General features: G+C 43.8%; 1 protein-coding gene across 3 annotated transcripts in view; it reads right to left on the bottom strand.

Annotated features, from left to right (window-relative positions):
* Positions 1–20,848, bottom strand: part of LOC121533941 (discoidin domain-containing receptor 2) — a 50,800-nt gene that overhangs the window by 11,091 nt on the left and 18,861 nt on the right. For all 3 annotated transcript variants that reach the window (XM_041840309.2, XM_041840310.2, XM_041840308.2), the window contains exons 2-3: positions 11,624–11,753; positions 1,078–1,180 (exon numbers count right to left, since the gene is read on the bottom strand). In XM_041840309.2, coding sequence (XP_041696243.1) covers positions 1,078–1,180; positions 11,624–11,705 — 185 coding nt within the window. In that variant the 5' untranslated portion in view covers positions 11,706–11,753. The remainder of the gene's footprint in view (positions 1–1,077; positions 1,181–11,623; positions 11,754–20,848) is intronic.

Below are 20,848 nucleotides of genomic sequence, written 5' to 3' on the forward strand. Positions count from 1 at the left end.
CTACGCGCTCTCCTCCTCTCACCTTTTCCCTTCGCTTGTGGACTTCAGTACACAACACATCAGCTTTCTGTAACCAGGTGAAAATGCCTTTCCAAGCCAAACCTTCATATCATGACCGCTATAACCACTACACAATCCTACATCATTGCCACATCATAGTAAACATAGCTACTAGAACTAACGCATTAGTAAACCCGCTACAATCATTCAATATAGTGTACTGTCAGAAAGCAGTTTAGCAGTTACACCGGCGGGCCGTGGTAAAAAATTAATAAAACCAAAAGCTTACCTTGACTTGGAAGAGTTCCAGTGTTAGATAGCCATAGCCAGCTAGCTAACATAGCATTCCTCTTTTTGAGCTGGGTGTTTGAGTAGGCTAAACTAGCTAGCTGCATTTGCTAGCTAAGTTAAAGGGAAAGTTAAAAAAATACAACCAAATATAGCTAGCACTCTCTCTCTCTTGCTTCTCCTTAATTTGTTCAAAACTGTTCAACTATTGTCTTTCTCTCTCTTTGAGTCAACTCCTCACCACATTTTATGCACTGCAGTGCTAGCTAGTTTTAGCTTATGCTTTTAGTAATAGATTCATTCTCTGATCCTTTGGGTGGACAGCATGTCAGTTCATGCTACAAGAGCTCTGATAGGTTGGAGGACGTCCTCTGGACATTGTCATAATTACTGTGTAAGTCTATGGAAGGGGGTGAGAACCATGAGCCTCCTAGGTTTTATATTGAGGTCTATGTACCCAGAGGAGGACAGAAGCTAGCTGTCCTCTGGCTACACCATGGTGCTACCCTACAGAGTGCTGCTGAGGTTACTGTAGACCTTCATTGCAAAACAGTGTGTTTTAATAAATTATTTTGTGAGGTGAATATATTTTGTATAGTTTTATCCAGAAAGGATAACTTTTTTAATGTTTCACTATTTTTATGAAATTCACTGAGGATGGTCCTCCCCTTCCTCCTCTGAGGAGCCTCCACTGTGTGTGTGTACCTATTTGTAAGTCGCTCTGGATAAGAGCGTCTGCTAAATGACGTAAATGTAATGTAAATGTGTGTGTGTGTGTGTATACAGTACCTGCCGTATCTAGCAGCTGTAGACTCAGACCACTGACTGGAGGCTGAGATGTCTTCATCCTGAATCTGTCCTCCGGACATCCCCAGAGGGTACCGACACACACCTACAACACAACAGCTTTTAGTACAAGCACGCACACGCAAGCGCGCGCGCACACACACACACACACACACACACACACACACACACACACACGTATATGCAAAGCATATAGGCCAGGGATCATCAACTAAATTAGATTCAGCCGCGGGACTATTTTCTTTTGAGCGGATGGTCGGGGGGCCGGAATATATTTACAAATAATTTGTAGACTGCAAATTGACCTCAAGAACCCCAAACAGATATAATATTTGACTAAAACATAATAATTTAAAACATTGCTTACATTTGTACTTGATTGTATTTTTAATTTTGCTCAGAAAACTTGGGGAGCCAAATAAAACACCCCACGGGCCAAATTCAACCCGCGGGCCGCCAGTTGGGGAATCCCGATATAGGCATTAGTTCAAGAAATCTTTAGGTGTCAGGCAAGGTTACTCTTCACGCGAGCATGGTTCACTGGACCACCTCTGCTACATCAAGGTGTGTGGTGGTAACTCTTACTGGTGGGAGTTCTGAGCTCTCAGACATAAACACACAGTCTGTATTGACCTGGATTATCTGTCTAATCACAGACATACACTCGCCTACTACTTTCTTCTACAATCAAACTAATCCCCCCTTCTGTCTAGCCACCACAATCTGAAATCCTGCAGGTTGCAGAGGAGATGGGAGGATTGAGGGAGAAGAGAGAAGTGGAAAGGGAAGTGGAGAGGGTAGGGGAGAAGAGAGAAGTGGAAAGGGAAGTGGAGAGGGTAGGGGAGAAGAGAGAAGTGGAAAGGGAAGTGGAGAGGGTAGGGGAGAAGAGAGAAGTGGAACGGGAAGTGGAGAGGGTAGGGGAGAAGAGAGAAGTGGAACGGGAAGTGAAGAGGGTAGGGGAGAAGAGAGGAGAGAAGATGAGGGGAGAGAGAGAGACAGAGAGATGAGGTGCCCATCACAGTGGGGTTAGCTGGTGGGTGTTTAGTCAGGGTCAGGTCAGAGTGTGCACAAACACACACACCCTCTCCCCAGCACTCAGAGAGTGGTTGCTTTATTGAAATAAAGAGCAGGGATTGTTCAACCTCTCTGCCAGTGCAAATATAAGGGGTAGCATGTAGTGCGTGTCTTTGTGTGTGAGTGCTAAAAAATATCTTCCTGTTCCTGTGTGATCTAGGCCTTTCCCCTGTAGCAGTGAGGAGTGATCAACGTTAACAGTGGGCGTTTCAACATTTAATTGCGTTTCAGTGTAATCTGGTGGGCTAACTACTCATGACATACACTGAGTATACCAAACATTAGGACCACCTTTGTCACAAGTGTAGAGAGGAGTAGGCAGGAGGCAGTTGCAGGTTTAGAACTACTGAATTTAATAAAGCACCATAGCTTAAAGCAGGACGAAACCCACAGTGCAAAATATAAAGTACTCAGGAAGTAGTAGGAGAGATTCCTCTCAGGAAAACAAGCAACATATACAATGACCAACAAAGACAAATGACAGAGGGAGTATGTATACAGTCGTGGTCAAACGTTTTGAGAATGACACAAGTATTGGTCTTCACAAAGTTCGCTGCTTCAGTGTTATGATATATTTTTGTCAGATGTTACTATGGTATACTGAAGTATAATTACAAGCATTCCATAAGTGTCAAAGGCTTTTATTGACAATTACATTAAGTTTATGCAAAGAGTCAATATTTGCAGTGTTGACCCTTCTTTTTCAAGACCTCTGCAATCCGCCCTGGCATGCTGTCAATTAACCTCTGGGCCACATCCTGACTGATGGCAGCCCATTCTTGCATAATCAATGTTTGGACTTTGTCAGAATTTGTGGGTTTTTGTTTGTCCACCCGCCTCTTGAGGATCGACCACAAGTTCTCAATGGGATTAAGGTCTGGGGAGTTTCCTTGAGAGAAGTGGCTTCTTTGCTGCCCTTCTTGACACCAGGCCATCCTCCAAAAGTCTTCGCCTCACTGTGCGTGCAGATGCATTCGCAAGCTCTGCACTGGTGGTGCCCCGATCCTGCAGCTGAATCAACTTTAGGAGACAGTCCTGGCGCTTGCTGGACTTTCTTGGGCGCCCTGACGTCTTCTTCACAACAATTGAACCTCTCTCCTTGATGTTCTTGATGATCCGATAAATGGTTGATTTAGGTGCAATCTTACTAGTAGCAATATCCTTGCCTGTGAAGCCCTTTATGTGCAAAGCAATGATGACGGCACATGTTTCCTTGCAGGTAACCATGGTTAACAGAGGAAGCACAATGATTTCAAGCACCACCCTCCTTTTAAAGCTTCCAGTCTGTTATTCTAACTCAATCAGCAGACAGAGTTATCTCCAGCCTTGTCCTCGTCAACACTCTCACCTGTGTTAACGAGAGAATCACCGACATGATGGCAGCTGGTCCTTTTGTTGCAGGGCTGAAATGCAGTGGAAATGTTTTTTGGGATTAAGTTCATTTTCTTGGCAAAGAGGGACTTTGCAATTAATTGCAATTCATCTGATCACTCTTCATGACATTCTGGAGTATATGCAAATTGTCATCATCAAAACTAAGGCAGCAGACTTTGTGAAAATTAGTATTTTTTTGATGCTTGTTGGGATGCTGGCCCATTTTGACTCCAATGCTTCCAACAGTTGGGTCAAGTTGGCTGGATGTCCTTTGGGTGGTGGACCATTCTTGATACACACGGGAAACTGTTGAGCGTGAAAAACCCAGCAGAATTGCAGTTGTCGACACAAACCGGTGTGCCTGGCACCTACTACCATACCCCGTTCAAAGGCACTTACATTTTTTGTCTTGCCCATTCACCCTCTGAATGGCACACATACACAGTCCATGTCTCAATTGTCTCAAGGTTTAAAAATAGTTATTTAACCTGTCTCCTCCCCTTCATATACACTGATTGAAGTGGATTTAACAAGTGACATCAATAAGGGATCATAGCTTTCACCTGGATTCACCTGGTCAGTCTATATCACGGAAAGAGCAGGTGTTCTTAATGTTTTGTATACTCAGTGTAGACGTATCTATTCATTTTTACAAGCCTGAAATATCATTTTCTTACTTTTGTTGCTGTTTCTAGGAGTAAAAATATTAGGTGATTTTCCATCAATATTTTCCCAGCAGGGCTGGGTGTATATGGGATATTTATTGAGGTTTATGGTTTATAATCACTGCTTCAACTGTCTTCTCTACTCAGTAGAAAACTAATGTTAACGATTAACTTGAATACAACCCAACCAATGTCTTAGCTGATTATGCTGAACACTTAAGCAAACTTTATGGGTGTACAGTGTGTGTGCACAGGGTTAGACTGGTCAGTAGGAGAGGCAGAGGAAGTTCAAGGGGACACTTGGAGAGAGAGACAGAGAGAGATAGAGATAGAGTGATAGAGATAGTGTTTATGTGTATACTGTAGTGTACAGTATGATGGATGGTCACATGAGGTGCAGGCCAGGGGGACTCTCCCTTCAGCATGGCTCCTCAGCTCAGCTCTGTCTGAGACACAGGAAAGTATTTGTGAAACTGCCAGAAACAGCACACAGAACACACAGCGCTCAAGGCCCTTTCTGTCCTCCCTCACTTTTTATCCTTTCTTTCTGTCCTCCCTCTTACTTCCAAATGTTTGCTTAAAAGTCAAGATGGGGAAACCTTGAGTTCGTCCTGGCAGTGACAGTGAGATTCAATCCAGAAAGAGATAGGTCCCAAAACAAAGAACTCTTCCTGTTGTGAGACTGCCTTCTCCTCTGCACATCCCCCATCCTCCCTCCCATCCTCCCCTTCGCGTTTCTTTATCTTCCCCTGTCCTCCCCATCTCCCCCCTCCCTCATGCCCCAACAGACGGAAGCCATAATCATCACACACTTCTCATATTTCCAGTCTATTAGTGGTAACCTTGGTAATATAATTGCAATCAAATGTTATAACATCTGCAATTCCTCCAATAATAATGTCCGTTTTGATTAATGTGTTGTATTTGGAAACATTTAATTGGCTCTCCAGGCAGCTCAGATACTCCACAAGCCAAGGTTTCCCAAACTTGGTCCTGCAGTTTACTCAACTCTGGTAAAATAATAACGTTTCAAATGAAATCAATGACTATTTTTCACAGATCTGTGCTCTTTTGCGTGATGAAAATGTTTCCCTAATGAGTGGTGGAGGTTGGGCTAGTTGACCATGATATTTCACCACTGGTCTGTGAGTGAACGAGGGGAAACATGAGTCCATTCACATACAGGTGTCCACTGCAAACAGAGGCAGGGAGAAAGAGAACCAGAGAGAGAAAGTGTCACGTCTCCTCCCGTTGCTCCCCTCCGGCGCTCTGATTCGCCGGTCTACTGAGCCACCGGTCTGAGCGCACCACCTCGGCAACACCGGAATGGAAACCCAACGCACCCTAATCACCTCCAGCGCACCTGCACCTCATCATCTCATCACCACCCCTATATAGCCCTGGACGGTTCAGTGTTGTGTTGTGTGTAACTGTTAGTATCATGTTGTGTACTCGCTCTTTGTGGCTCTCTTGCTCAGTGTTAAGTAAACCTTTACATTGTTGATTCCTGCGTCTGCGTCCTGCCTCTTTGTATCCTCAGTAGTCGTCACAGAAAGAGAGAGAAGTAGGGGGAGACGAGGCCTGAATTTGCATGCATTGACAGAGCAACAGTTTATTGATTTCAGACTAGAGTAACTGAAAAATCACAACATTATATACGTGTCTTGTTACTTAATATTGCGTGAATGAAGCTCATTATGTTATTGTCAAAGCAGTACACAAATAGAACAGAATGAAACTCTGAAGAACAACATTATTTGGATATTCACTTGGTAAAAAAAAGAAAAGTGATCCATAATAATGTAATGTTCCATCAACTACAGCCAGACAGATCCAAATGGCTCAGCCCACAGACAATAGAGGAGAAGGCAGAGAAAGTGTTTGAAATTGCCTGGGATGTAGTTGGTGAAAACAAGAGTAATTACCAGTGGCTCAGTCAGACCCCATCCTAAACTAAAGCATGGAACAGAGAGAAGAAAGAGAGAGTGAGCTAGACGAACCCTCTAACATCACCATTAGCTAATACACTCTTACAGGTCACATGCACACACACCGATCCAGCTCCAAGTGGCTTCTTTCCCTCTCTCACCACTTATTTTTTTCTATGTGTCCTGGCCAGTGAAAGGCAGGCTTGTTCCATAGTGTTTGCTGTCTAACCACAGGCTCCGCACGCACGCACGCACGCACGCGCACGCACACACGCACACACACACCTTGGTCATCAATTCTGATATTTTAGTTAATATTGTTTGTGACCATCTAGAGTAAACTCTCATAGCCTTTCTATTGTATTACTATGAAAGCAATATCGCAGTGGCTCAAGTCAGCCTAAAACCACTGGACGACCTGACCTTGGTGGGAGTTGATGATATATTGTGTGTGAGTGTTGTGCATGAAGAGGATCCAGCTATCCCACTGGAGTCTGTGGTTAATGCATTCCAGACATTCTGACAGCAGGAATGTACATTGAAAGGGGCTTGCCATGTGTATTTGCTGGGATTGTTGTTGACCACTAAGAAGTGGTGGAGTGCAGAGTACTAATGGATCTGAACATGGCCAAAGTTAATTTAAATTCATGCAACAAAATGTTCTAAATCTAAAATATGCCCCATTGTGGGACAATCATTTTGAAGGCAAGTGAGGGAGAAGTCATAATTATTTCCAGATTTCAAATCCTGTAGACTAGAAAAATACTTCTTAAACGCAAGAGAATGGATGAGGGAGTTGTGTGTCTGTCCAATAAGCTATATCTTTATGTCCCTTGTCACTCAACAGTTTTGCTATGAGTCTTGTTGACTCCATCACAGGTCTTACTGTGTCTAACTATCATTCTGCTGAATGGATGAATAATAAAAAATATCAGAACGCAGGAAATATGCATGGCTGCATTTAGTAGCACTGAGAGGCATGGTGATGCCAACTTTCCCCTTTTTAAAATCACAGAACAGTGCAGTTATACCATCTCTGTCTTTCCTATTTCCACTCTGGGTGGGCGACAAGCTTTTCGCTGTAGACTGGGAGCCATAGAGACTCTGGAATAAGGCTTTAGTAGAGATAGATGGAGGAGAAATTGAGAGGGTCTATAAGGCTGGAGTAGAGATGGAGCAAGAGAGAGAAACTGAATAAGGCTGGACTATAAATCGAGTAATAGAGATAGGTGAAAGCTGTATACTGTCAAGAGGATCCACTCTGCTGTATATCTGGTAAACCAGGTCAGAGACTTCTATCAACAGAGATGACGAGATGTAGAGAGGCCTGAAAACAACCACAGCACCCACCACTGCTCTGTCCCTTTGGAGAGAACGCCCTTTTCTTAAAACCTACTCTCTCTCTCAGCCTGCCAATATAGCAACATGCTAGTCTTAAAGATCAGCCACACTGTAGGCTGTAAAATACACACATGAATTGAGAGAAGGGTGTGTCAAGTGTGTGTGTGTGTGTGTGTGTGTGTGTCACTCCACTGTTAAATACGTTAAAGTTTTTATCTATGATCATGAAAGTCCATTAAAACTAATTGTCATTTCTCTGCACCAACCCACAGAAAAAGACAAGTTTACAGCATATGAAACATAGCCTTTGTTTACTTTGAGGCGCCCTAGACGAGTTAGGGAAAACATTTCTGGTGTGTTTGTAGTTTGCCTTGAGCAGGATGTAATTAAACAGCAATGTTAATGTGGAGGACTGACTGTACAATTATCTTCATCTCGCTCAGAGTATAGACTGCCACGCCACAGCTGTAAAAGAACTCCAAGCACACACGCATGCACACACACGCACACTCTCCTAGGCCTATTGCTTGGCCCTGTGCCCTGCTCTTGTATGGTGTTAGTGCTTTGTCTCTGCTCACCAAATGTTGCCACTGGGTTTCCTAGTAAAATATAATTGGTAGTCTCATTGACATCACACTTTCCCTCAGTGAACCACCCATAGAGTGGGAACAGAACAGTGGAGAGACCCATGGACAACAGAACAGTGGAGAGACCCATGGATAACAGAACAGTGGAGAGACCCATGGACAACAGAACAGTGGAGAGACCCATGGACAACAGAATAGTGGAGACACTCATGGACAACAGAACAGTGGAGAGACCCATGGACAACAGAACAGTCCCACTCACATCAAAGAGACAGCAGTAGCAGTTAAGGCCACCAAATGGAAACGTACACACAAGCATGCATGCACACAAACATACATACTGTTGAAGTCGGAAGTTTCCATACACCTTAGCCAAATACATTTAAACTCAGTTTTTCACAATTGCTGACATTTAATCCCAGTAAAAAATTCCCTGTTTTAGGTCAGTTAGGATCAACTCTTTTTTTTAAGAATGTGAAATGTCAGAATAATAGTAGAGAGAATGATTTATTTCAGCTTTTATTTATTTCATCACATTCCCAGTGGGTCAGCAGTTTACATACACTCAATTAGTATTTGGTAGCATTGCCTTTAAATTGTTTAACTTGGGTCAAACGTTTTGGGTAGCCTTCCACAAGCTTCCCACAATAAGTTGGGTGAATTTTGGCCCATTCCTCTTGACAGAGCTGTTGTAACTGAGTCAGGTTTGTAGGCCTCCTTGCTCGCACACGCTTTTTCAGTTCTGCCCACACATTTTCTATAGGATTGAGGTCAGGGCTTTGTTGTCCTTAAGCCATTTTGCCACAACTTTGGAAGTATGCTTGGGGTCATTGTCCATTTGGAAGATCCATTTGTGACCAAGCTTTAACTTCCTGACTGATGTCTTGAGATGTTGCTTCAATATATCCACATAATATTCCTTCCTCATGATGCCATCTATTTTGTGAAGTGCACCAGTCCCTCCTGCAGCAAAGCACCCCCACAGCATGATGCTGCCACCCCTGTGCTTCACGGTTGGGATGGTGTTCTTCGGCTTGCAAGCTACTCCCTTTTTCCTCCAAACATAACGATGGTCATTATGGCCGAATAGTTCTATTTTTGTTTCATCAGACCAGAGGACATTTCTCCAAAAAGTATGGTCTTTGTCCCCATGTGCAGTTGCAAACCGTAGTCTGGCTTTTTTATGGCAGTTTTGAAGCAGTGGCTTCTTCCTTGCTGAGCGGCCTTTCAGGTTATGTCGATATAGGACTCGTTTTACTGTGGATATAGATACTTTTGTACCTGTTTCCTCCAGCATCTTCACACGGTCCTTTGCTGTTGTTCTGGGATTGATTTGCACTTTTCGCATCTCTAGGAGACAGAATGCGTCTCCTTCCTGAGCAGTATGACGGCTGCGTGGTCCCATGGTGTTTGTACTATTGTTTGTACAGATGAACGTGGTACCTTCAAGCGTTTGGAAATTGCTCGCAAGGATGAACCAGACTTGTGGAGGTCTACAATTCTTTTTCTGAGGTCTTGGCTGATTTATTTTGATTTTCCCATGATGTCAAGCAAAGAGGCACTGAGTTTGAAGGTAGGCCTTGAAATACATCCACAGGTACACCTCCAATTGACTCAAATGATGTCAATTTGCCTATCAGAAGCTTCTAAAGCCATGACATCATTTTCTGGAATTTTCCAAGCTGTTTAAAGGCACAGTCAACTTAGTGTATGTAAACTTCTGACGCACTGTACAGTCGTGGTCAAAGGTTTTGAGAATGACACAAGTATTGGTCTTCACAAAGTTCGCTGCTTCAGTGTTATGAGATATTTTTGTCAGATGTTATTATGGTATACTGAAGTATAATTACAAGCATTCCATAAGTGTCAAAGGCTTTTATTGACAAATACATTAAGATTATGCAAAGAGTCAATATTTGCAGTATTGACCCTTCTTTTTCAAGACATCTGCTGCAATCCGCCCTGGCATGCTGTCAATTAACTTCTGGGCCACATCCTGACTGATGGCAGCCCATTCTTGCATAATCAATGCTTGGAGTTTGTCCGAATTTGTGGGTTTTTGTTTGTCCACCCGCCTCTTGAGGATTGACCACAAGTTCTCAATGGGATTAAGGTCTGGGGAGTTTCCTGGCCATGGACCCAAAATGTCGATGTTTTGTTCCCCGAGCCACTTAGTTATCACTTTTGCCTTATGGCAAGGTGCTCCATAATGCTGGAAAAGGCATTGGTCGTCCCCAAACTGTTCTTGGATGTTTGGGAGAAGTTGCTCTCGGAGGACGTGTTGGTACCATTGTTTATTCATTATTCCTGTGTTCTTAGGCAAAATTGTGAGTGAGCCCACTCCCTTGGCTGAGAAGCAACCACACACATGAATGGTCTCAGGATGCTTTACTGTTGGCATGACACAGGACTGATGGTAGCGCTCACCATGTCTTCTCCGGACAAGGTGTTTTCCGGATGCCCCAAACAATCGGAAAGGGGATTCATCAGAGGAAATGACTTTACCCCAGTCCTCAGCAGTCCAATCCCTGTAACTTTTGCAGAATATCAGTCTGTCCCTGATGTTTTTCCTGGAGAGAAGTGGCTTCTTTGCTGCCCTTCTTGACAACAAGCCATCCTCCAAAAGTATTTGCCTCACTGTGCGTGCAGATGCACTCACACCTGCCTGCTGCCATTCCTGAGCAAGCTCTGCACTGGTGGTGCCCCGATCCCGCAGCTGAATCATCTTTAGGAGATGGACCTGGCACTTGCTGGACTTTCTTGGGCGCCCTGACGCCTTCTTCACAACAATTGAACCTCTCTCCTTGAAGTTCTTGATGATCCGATAAATGGTTGATTTAGGTGCAATCTTACTAGCAGCAATATCCTTGCCTGTGAAGCCCTTTTTGTGCAAAGCAATGATGACGGCACGTGTTTCCTTGCAGGTAACCATGGTTAACAGAGGAAGCACAATGATTTCAAGCACCACCCTCCTTTTAAAGCTTCCAGTCTGTTATTCTAACTCAATCAGCATGACAGAGTGATCTCCAGCCTTGTCCTCGTCAACACTCTCACCTGTGTTAACGAGAGAATCACTGACATGATGGCAGCTTGTCCTTTTGTGGCAGGGCTGAAATGCAGTGGAAAAGTTTTTTCAGGATTAAGTTCATTTTCATGGCAAAGAGGGACTTTGCAATTAATTGCAATTCATCTGATCACTCTTCATGACATTCTGGAGTATATGCAAATTGCCATCATCAAAACTGAGGCAGCAGACTTTGTGAAAATTAGTATTTGTGTCATTCTCAAAACCTTTGACCACGACTGTAATTGTGATACAGTGAATTATAAGTGAAATAATTTGTCTGTAAACAATTGTTGGAAAAATTACTTTTGTCATGCACAAAGTAGATGTCTTAACCAACTTGCCAAAACTATAGTTTGTTAACAAGAAATTTGTGGAGTGGTTGAAAAACAAGTTTTAATGACTCCAACCTAAGTGTGTGTAAACTTCCGACTTCAACTGTACATACACACACACACACACCGTTCCCCACACCGTTCCCATGCCAACACTCACCAGGGTTAACTTGCGAGGTGACGTCTCCTAACAGGTAGAGCAGGATGAGCAGCGGAAAGTGTGTCCCCCACAGGCGCTTCATCCCAAACACACACACACACACACACTCACACACAGAGGGTCTTCAAACCTGAAATCAATGAGAAAACAACAGTCAGAATATGTCATACAAGTTGAAGTATTTGGACTGTGGTGAAATGAAACAGAAGTTCAAGGGTCCGTGTTTGGATCCATGGGGCATATTCAGGCTGTTTCATGTCTTTCCTCCAGGGAACCAGATCATCTGAGAGGTTCAAGGGAAAGCTGCAGCTTTTACAGGAGGAATGGTTTTCATTTGCTCAATAAAGACAATAATTGCTGTCTGAAAGTGGAATTTCCATTCATTCATTATCTTACCACGAGTGAAGAGTGAAGGCATATTAAAATCAAAATGGCAGGGATAATTCAACATTACAGTAGCCAGCTCTGAGTAATAAAACTGTACATAAAACTGTACCCATACATCTAAAAGTAAATACTTTAACATTCTTTAGTAGTTCTCCGTCCCCTGGCTGTGTGTGTGTGTGTGTTAGAGAGGACTTTTGACAGAAGGAGGTAGGAATAAATGAAGTAAGGCAGCATTTCAGAGAGAGAGAGACAGAGAGAGAGAGACAGAGAGAGAGAGAGCGAGAGACAGAGAGAGAAAGGGAGAGAGAGCGAGAGACAGAGAGAGACAGAGAGAGAGCGAGAGACAAAGAGAGACAGAGAGAGAGCGAGACAGAGAGAGACAGAGAGAGAGAGCGAGAGACAGAGAGAGACAGAGAGAGAGAAAGAAAGGGAGAGACAGCGAGAGAGAGAGTGAGAGAGGCAGAGAGACAGCGAGAGAGACAGTGAGAGAGAGAGAGGGAGAGACAGAGAGACAGCGAGAGAGACAGAGAGAGACAGCGAGAGAGACAGAGAGAGAAAGGGAGAGACAGCGAGAGAAAGGGAGAGAGAGCGAGAGACAGAGAGAGACAGAGAGAGACAGCGAGAGAGACAGAGAGAGAAAGGGAGAGACAGCGAGAGAGACAGCACACCTCCTCTCTTCAACAGACCCAAACAGCCAATGGTCTAATCTCCTCTTACCTTAGAGGAAATGTTGATGTCCACTCACAGTGATCTTTTAGTGATTTACTCTAGTCTCATGTGGTTGTCTGACCTACCACTAATAATGATCCAGTAAAAGGTGTGGGGGGAGAGAGACGGGGTTGCACATGTAAATGCTTTACTGTCATGTTAACTGATTGTTACATAATCACAAACAGTCTTAAGATGTGGAGTTCTCACTGTGTTAATAGCTTCTTATGTAACGAACACCATGCTGCATTTATTACTGGACCGACTGGAGCAGAATCATTAGTGGTTGTTCTACCTTAGTTTACAAAAAAAGTGTGAACATTTCTCTAGCAAGATTGTAATCTTTGGACAGCACCTATGCAACTACCATGTAAATGCATAGGGTTTTGGAACCTTAGGTAAAGTGGCAGTGTATTTTTGAAGAGAAAGGCAGAGGGGTGAAGAGTGTACTATGGACTGTATAGAGTTAAGCTGGAGAGATCAGAAAGCCAAGGGGAGGTTTCCTGGTCTTCATCCTAGGCCAAAGGGGCACGTGTGTGTGTGGGGAACATTTCTGGCTGTTCATCCATGGCCAAACAACTTTATTTTGGCGGTGCGTGGCTGCGTAGGAGTGGCTGATAGATCAACATGTCAGGGTCAAGCAGCACAGCACTCCTCACAACCACACACACACGCAGGCACACACACGCGCCACACACACGCGCAACACACACATGTGCAACACACACACAGTCTTATGTAACTAACCTTGTGGGGATACTCAATTCCGTCCCATTCAAAATCCTATTTTTCCTAACCCCTAACCCTAAACCTTACCCTAACCTTAACCCCAAAACCTAACCTTAACCCTAAACCTAGCTCCTACCCCTAAAGCTAATTCTAACCCTAATTCTAACCTTAACCCTAAACCCCCTAGAAATAGCATTTGACCTTGTGGGGACCAACAAAATGTCCCCAGTTGGAAAAAAAAAAAAGGTTTACTATTCTTGTGGGGACTTCTTGTCCCCACAAGTATAGTTAAACACGACCACTCACACACACACCTCCACTAAACCTCTCAGTGCCCTCTGCAGTAAACATTTACACACACTCACCATCCTCCACACACTCACAACTACCTAGGAACCTCACAATAACCAGGCCACTGCCAGATATCAGTGTAAAACCCTGGAGTTTCATTCAATATAACTGAGTTGTATTCTGGCTATGGGATACATATTCAGATGTGTTGATTTAGATCTGCTGTCCAATAACTCTCTGTCTCTCTGCCAAGATGGAACTCTGATGACACCCGATATTACAGAACAACTCTACACAGTTCCTAGAAACCAATATCAGACATTTATGTTATCTTAAATTCCAGAATATAAGGAATTCTGCTTTCAGGCAGGTCGTCAGACATTCGGCATACGATTTCTAAACCATCTATCCTCTCACAAATTAAATAACATCACTGTAATTATGTTATTATAATCAGCTAATCACAAAACAAAACAGCTGTAAAAATGTACAAATTCTCTCAACAGCTCTCCTTCACCAACACCCATCAACCTCTGAATGGCCTAATTGTGCATTCATTATCATTACACATAATCTAGTTAGTTTCTCCTTCAGAAGTGCTAAAGTTCCTGTAGTATCAGATTACAGCCATATCACACTGAGACACTGGCCTCCTTATAAGGGTAAATATATAGGTGCTAACTCTGGGCTTGAACAGTTAATGAAACACAAACAGCTGCCGGCTTGTGTCATGTGTTGGGGAGGGAGAGTCAGAGAGGTATTTACCATGAGGCCAGATAGGGCAGCACTCATGTAAAAGTGGCCGTAGAGTTAGAATGAAAAAAACAGATTTTCCATTTTCCAAGGCCCTGTTCTGTGGAAATACTCTTAAAATCTGTCCTTCTATCTTCCCTTCCTTGAGGTCAACACTGATTTGTATGTGACTGTGTAACAGAGGTTTAACGTGCGCGCGCACACACACACACACACACACACACACACACACCTTTCCACCCCTTCCCAGTGGTGGTAAAAGTACTCAATTGTCATACTTGAGTAAAAGTAAAAGATACACTATATATACAAAAGTTTGTGGACAACCCTTCAAATTAGTGGATTCAGCTATTTCAGCCACACCCATTGCTGACAGGTGTATAAAATCGAGCACACAGCCATGCAATCTCCATAGACAAACATTGGCAGAAGAATGGCCTTACTGAAGAGCTCAGTGACTTTCAACATGGCACTGTCATATGATGTCACCTTTCCAACAAGTCAGTTGATCAAAATGTTGCCCTGCTAAAGCTGCCCCGGTCAACTGTAAGTGCTGCTATTGTGAAGTGGAAACATCTAGGAGCAATAACGGCTCAGCCGCAAAGTGGTAGGCCACACAAGCTCACAGAACGGGACAGACAAAAATAAAAATACAATAAAAGTGCTGAAGCGCATAGCGAGTAAAAATCGTCTGTCCTCGGTTGCAACACTCACTAATGAGTTCCAAACTGCCTCTGGAAGCAACGTCAGCACAATAACTATTCGTCGGGAGCTTCATGAAATGGGTTTCCATGGCCGAGCAGCCGTACACAAGTCTAAGATCACCATGCACAATGCCAAGCGTCGGCAGGAGTGGTGTAAAGCTTAGCCGCCATTGGACTCTGGAGCAGTGGAAACGCGTTCTCTGGCGTGATGAATCATGCTTCACCATCTGGCAGTCCGACGAATCTGGGTTTGGCGGATACCAGGAGAACGCTACCTGATCGAATGCACAGTGCCAACTGTAAAGTTTGGTGGAGGGGGAATAATGGTCTGGGGCTGTTTTTCATGGTTCGGGCTAGCCCCCTTAGTTCCAGTGAAAATACATCTTAACGCTACAGCATACAATGACATTCTAGACAATTCTGTGCTTCCAACTTTGTGGCAACAGTTTGGGGAAGGCCCTTTCCTGTTTCCTGCACAAACTGAGGTCCATACAGAAATGGTTTGTCGAGCTCGGTATGGAAGAACTTGACTGGCCTGCACAGAGCCCTGACTTCAATCCCATCGAATGAATTGGGATGCCGACTGCGAGCCAGGCCTAATCGCCCAACATCAGTGCCCGACTTCAAGAATGCTCATGGCTGAATGGAAGCAAGTCCCCGCAGCAATGTTCCAACATGTAGCTCAGCTGGTAGAGCACGGCGCTTGTAACGCCAAGGTAGTGGGTTCGATCCCCGGGACCACCCATACACAAAAATGTATGCACGCACGACTGTAAGTCGCTTTGGATAAAAGCGTCTGCTAAATGGCATATTATTATTATTATTAGTGGAAGGCCTTCCCAGAAGAGTGGAGGCTGTTATAGCAGAAAAGGGGGGGACCAACTCCATATTAATGCCCATGATTTTGGAATGAGATGTTTGACGAGCAGGTGTCCACATACGTTCTGTCATGTACAGTGGGGAAAAAAAGTATTTAGTCAGCCACCAATTGTGCAAGTTCTCCCACTTAAAAAGATGAGAGGCCTGTAATTTTCATCATAGGTACACATCAACTATGACAGACAAATTGAGAAGAAAAAAATCCAGACAATCACATTGTAGGATTTTTAATGAATTTATTTGCAAATTATGGTGGAAAATAAGTATTTGGTCACCTACAAACAAGCAAGATTTCTGGCTCTCACAGACCTGTAACTTCTTCTTTAAGAGGCTCCTCTGTCCTCCACTCGTTACCTGTATTAATGGCACCTGTTTGAACTTGTTATCAGTATAAAAGACACCTGTCCACAACCTCAAACAGTCACACTCCACACTCCACTATGGCCAAGACCAAAGAGCTGTCAAAGGACACCAGAAACAAAATTGTAGACCTGCACCAGGCTGGGAAGACTTGAATCTACAATAGGTAAGCAGCTTGGTTTGAAGAAATCAACTGTGGGAGCAATTATTAGGGAAATGGAAGACATACAAGACCACTGATAATCTCCCTCGATCTGGGAATCCACGCAAGATCTCACCCCGTGGGGTCAAAATGATCACAAGAACAGTGAGCAAAAATCCCAGAACTACACAGGGGGACCTAGTGAATGACCTGCAGAGAGCTGGGACCAAAGTAACAAAGCCTACCATCAGTAACACACTACGCCACCAGGGACTCAAATCCTGCAGTGCCAGACGTGTCCCCCTGCTTAAGCCAGTACATGTCCAGGCCCGTCTGAAGTTTGCTAGAGTGCATTTGGATGATCCAGAAGAGCATTGGGAGAATGTCATATGGTCAGATGAAACCAAAATATAACTTTTTGGTAAAAACTCAACTCGTCGTGTTTGGAGGACAAAGAATGCTGAGTTGCATCCAAAGAACACCATACCTACTTGTCACGGTTTCGGCCGAGGCTGCTCCTCCTCCTGGTTCGGGCAGGCTTCGGCGGTCGTCGTCCCCGGAGTACTAGCTGCCACCGATCTATGTTTCATGTTCGTTTGGTTTTGTCTTGATGTTGTACACCTGTGTCTTGTTAGTCCTCGTTAGTGTCGTATTTAGTTCTCGTTGTGTGTGTTTGTCTTTGTGTGTGATTGCTCTTCTGTTTCGTGTTGGAGCTACGTACTTCCCTCCAGTGTTTTGGAGAGGTTTTTCGCACATGTTAGTGCGCCGTTTGTTTGACGCCTGTGTGCGCCGTTATTTCGCCTTCGGGCTTATTGTGCTTATTTTCTACGTGAATATTGCACTAAAGTCTTTTGGACTGAGCTTCTGCGTCCTGCGCTTGATTCATGCACCACACCCACCTTCAGCACCCCTTGACACTACTGTGAAGCATGGGGGTGGAAACATCACGCTTTGGGGCTGTTTTTCTGCAAAGGGACCAGGACGACTGATCCGTGTAAAGGAAAGAATGAATGGGGCCATGTATCGTGAGATTTTGAGTGAAAACCTCCTTCCATCAGCAAGGGCATTGAAGATGAAACGTGGCTGGGTCTTTCAGCATGACAATGATCCCAAACACACCGCCCGGGCAACGAAGGAGTGGCTTCGTAAGAAGCATTTCAAGGTCCTGGAGTGGCCTAGCCAGTCTCCAGATCTCAACCCCATAGAAAATCTTTGGAGGGAGTTGAAAGTCTGTGTTGCCCAGCGACAGCCCCAAAACATCACTGTTCTAGAGGAGATCTGCATGGAGGAATGGGCCAAAATACCAGCAACAGTGTGTGAAAACCTTGTGAAGACTTACAGAAAACGTTTGACCTGTGTCATTGCCAACAAAGGGTATATAACAAAGTATTGAGAAACTTTTGTTATTGACCAAATACTTATTTTCCACCATAATTTGCAAATAAATTCATTAAAAATCCTACAATGTGATTTTCTGGATTTTTTTTTGTTTCTCATTTTGTCTGTCATAGTTGATGTGTACCTATGATGAAAATTACAGGCCTCTCATCTTTTTAAGTGGGAGAACTTGCACAATTGGTGGCTGACTAAATACTTTTTTCCCCCACTGTAGTGTACCTTAATAGAAAATGACTAAAGTAAAAGTGAAAGTCACCTTGTAAAATACTACTTCAGTAAAAGTCTAAAAGTATCTGGTTTTAAATGTACTTAAGTACAATGGTGGAAAAAGTACTCAACTGTCATACTTCAAATTCCTTATATTAAGCAAACCAGATGGCACAATTGTCTTGTTTTTTAAATTTACGGACAGCCAAGGGCACACTCAAACACTCAGACATAATTTACAAACGCAGTATTTGTGTTTAGTGAGTCCGTCAGATCAGAGGCAGTAGTAATGACAACACGTTATATTGATATGTGTGTGAATTTGACCATATTGCTGTCCTGCCTGAGCATTCGAAATTTAAAACAAGTACTTTTGGGTGTCAGGGAAAATAATGCGAGTAAAAAGTACATATATTTTTTAGGAATGTAGTGGAGTAAAAGTTGTCAAAAATATAAATAGTAAAGTACAGATACCCAGAAAAACTAATTAAGTAGTACTTCAAAGTATTTTTACTTAGTTACTTTTCACCACTGCCCTTTCCTCTCTCTCTCTCTCTTAGTAAGAGCTGTATTCTCCATCCAGGTAGGTATCTGCATGGAGCGCAGGGCTGTTGTCTCATAACAAGGCTTTGCTATGGTAACATCAGAGCAGGCTCTGACACACAGGATACAGGGTTATGGGCTGTCTCACATTCACCATTATGGAAAACTTCTGCTCCTTCTCATTTCATAGCAGCATGGAACACTTATCCACTCACCAGTATCGTTTTAACCTCCAATTCTTGACATAGTTATCAAGTCCAAATTGCCATTTTCTGTAAATGTTTTTGCAGTGTCTGTAAAAGTTTGCTGACATGTTAGGAGCTGAGATCAAGCTTTCAGTAATGATCAGTGAGTAACTCCTCTTGATAATGTTTTATTCTGATGCAGCAAACTGTTGAGAGTAGTGTTTCTGCAGTCCAACATTACAGCTGCTGTTCAGTTACACACCTCTCACTGACAGGCTGTCAGGACTGGAAAGAGAGGGAAGGAGAGAGGGACAGCACAGCACAGAGAAGAGAAGACAGCACAGCACAGGTACAGTATGTCCACAGGTCAGAGATGACAGGTACATAAGCCCAACCTCTCACCTCACCTCACTGACTAAAATACATTCCTGACTAAAATGAGGTGGAGGAGAGGATCTAGATCAGACAGCACTATTCACCCCCCAGCCCTTCAGGATCCAACTAATAATAACTATCATTCTGCAGCTATACCAGCAGAGGCCCAATAGGCAGCAGAGATATTTGTTGAATCTTCTGGTCTGAGGTCAATTCAGGGGAGTAGAGGGAGACAGGGGAGGGACATAGGGGGAGACAGGAAGAGAGGCGTAGGTAGCAGGACAGAGCGAGGTACAGGAGGAGGCACAGGGGGAGTTAGGGGCCCTCCTAGGCGTAAGGTGAGGGGCCGTAGTGGGGCAGAGTGGACAGACAGGACCTGTGTCTTGCCATACACTGTCCCTCACATAGCCTGCTCAAGGGGGCCTGTTGCTAGGGGTCTACTGTCGTGAGTTTGTGTATGCGTGTATGTGTGTGTGTGTTAGTACACAGCCTGCTCTATGGGGTTACTGGGGCCTACTATAGGGCTAATTTTACCCAGGAATGGGTTTCATACACTCCTATTGCTTCTGCAGGAATCAACCTAGACTCACTAAGTAGGGCCTCCCATATACTGTACCTAGTGTGCACATATGCAATCTAAATTATACAGTTGACTTCTGATATATGCAATGGGCTTGACAGTGTGCACTAAACTGAAGCATGCAGGGAATAGAGGTCATGGGTAGGGGATGGGGATTGATATTGAACTAAGTAACTGAGCGGTTCTGCTTTGGTCCACTGCTGTCTGTCCCTCATTACTTAGGCTCCTGAGTGGCGCAGTGGTCTAAGGCACTGCATCGCAGTGCTAACTGTGCCACTAGAGATCCTGGTTCGAATCCAGGCTATGTCGCAGCCGGCCGCGACCGGGAGACTCATGGGCGGCACACAATTGGCCCAGCGTCGTCCAGGGTAGGGGAGGGAATGGCCGGCAGGGATGTAGCTCAGTTGATAGAGCATGGCGTTTGCAACGCCAGGGTTGTATAAAAAAAAAAATATATATATATATATAAAAAAAATATGTATTCACTAACTGTAAGTCGCTCTGGATAAGAGCGTCTGCTAAATGACTAAAATGTAAATGTAATTACTGCTGTCAAAAAAAACAGATATCATGAGACAGGGTCGAAATAAATGCTTGATCCTATTACTGTACTAAAGGGGAATTCAACCTTCTGGTCCACCCTACCATATACAGTGAGGGAAAAAAGTATTTGATCCCCTGCTGATTTTGTACGTTTTCCCACTGACAAAGAAATGATCAGTCTATAATTGTAATGGTAGGTTTATTTGAACAGTGAGAGACAGAATAACAACAACAAAATCCAGAAAAACGCATGTCAAAAATTTTATAAATTGATTTGCATTTTAATGAGGGAAATAAGTATTTGACCCCCTCTCAATCAGAAAGATTTCTGGCTCCCAGGTGTCTTTTATACAGGTAACGAGCTGAGATTAGGAGCACACTCTTAAAGGGAGTGCTCCTAATCTCAGCTTGATACCTGTATAAAAGACACCTGTCCACAGA

The sequence above is a fragment of the Coregonus clupeaformis genome, chromosome 20, assembly GCF_020615455.1.
Source record: "Coregonus clupeaformis isolate EN_2021a chromosome 20, ASM2061545v1, whole genome shotgun sequence".
Taxonomy (NCBI): Eukaryota; Metazoa; Chordata; class Actinopteri; order Salmoniformes; family Salmonidae; genus Coregonus; species Coregonus clupeaformis.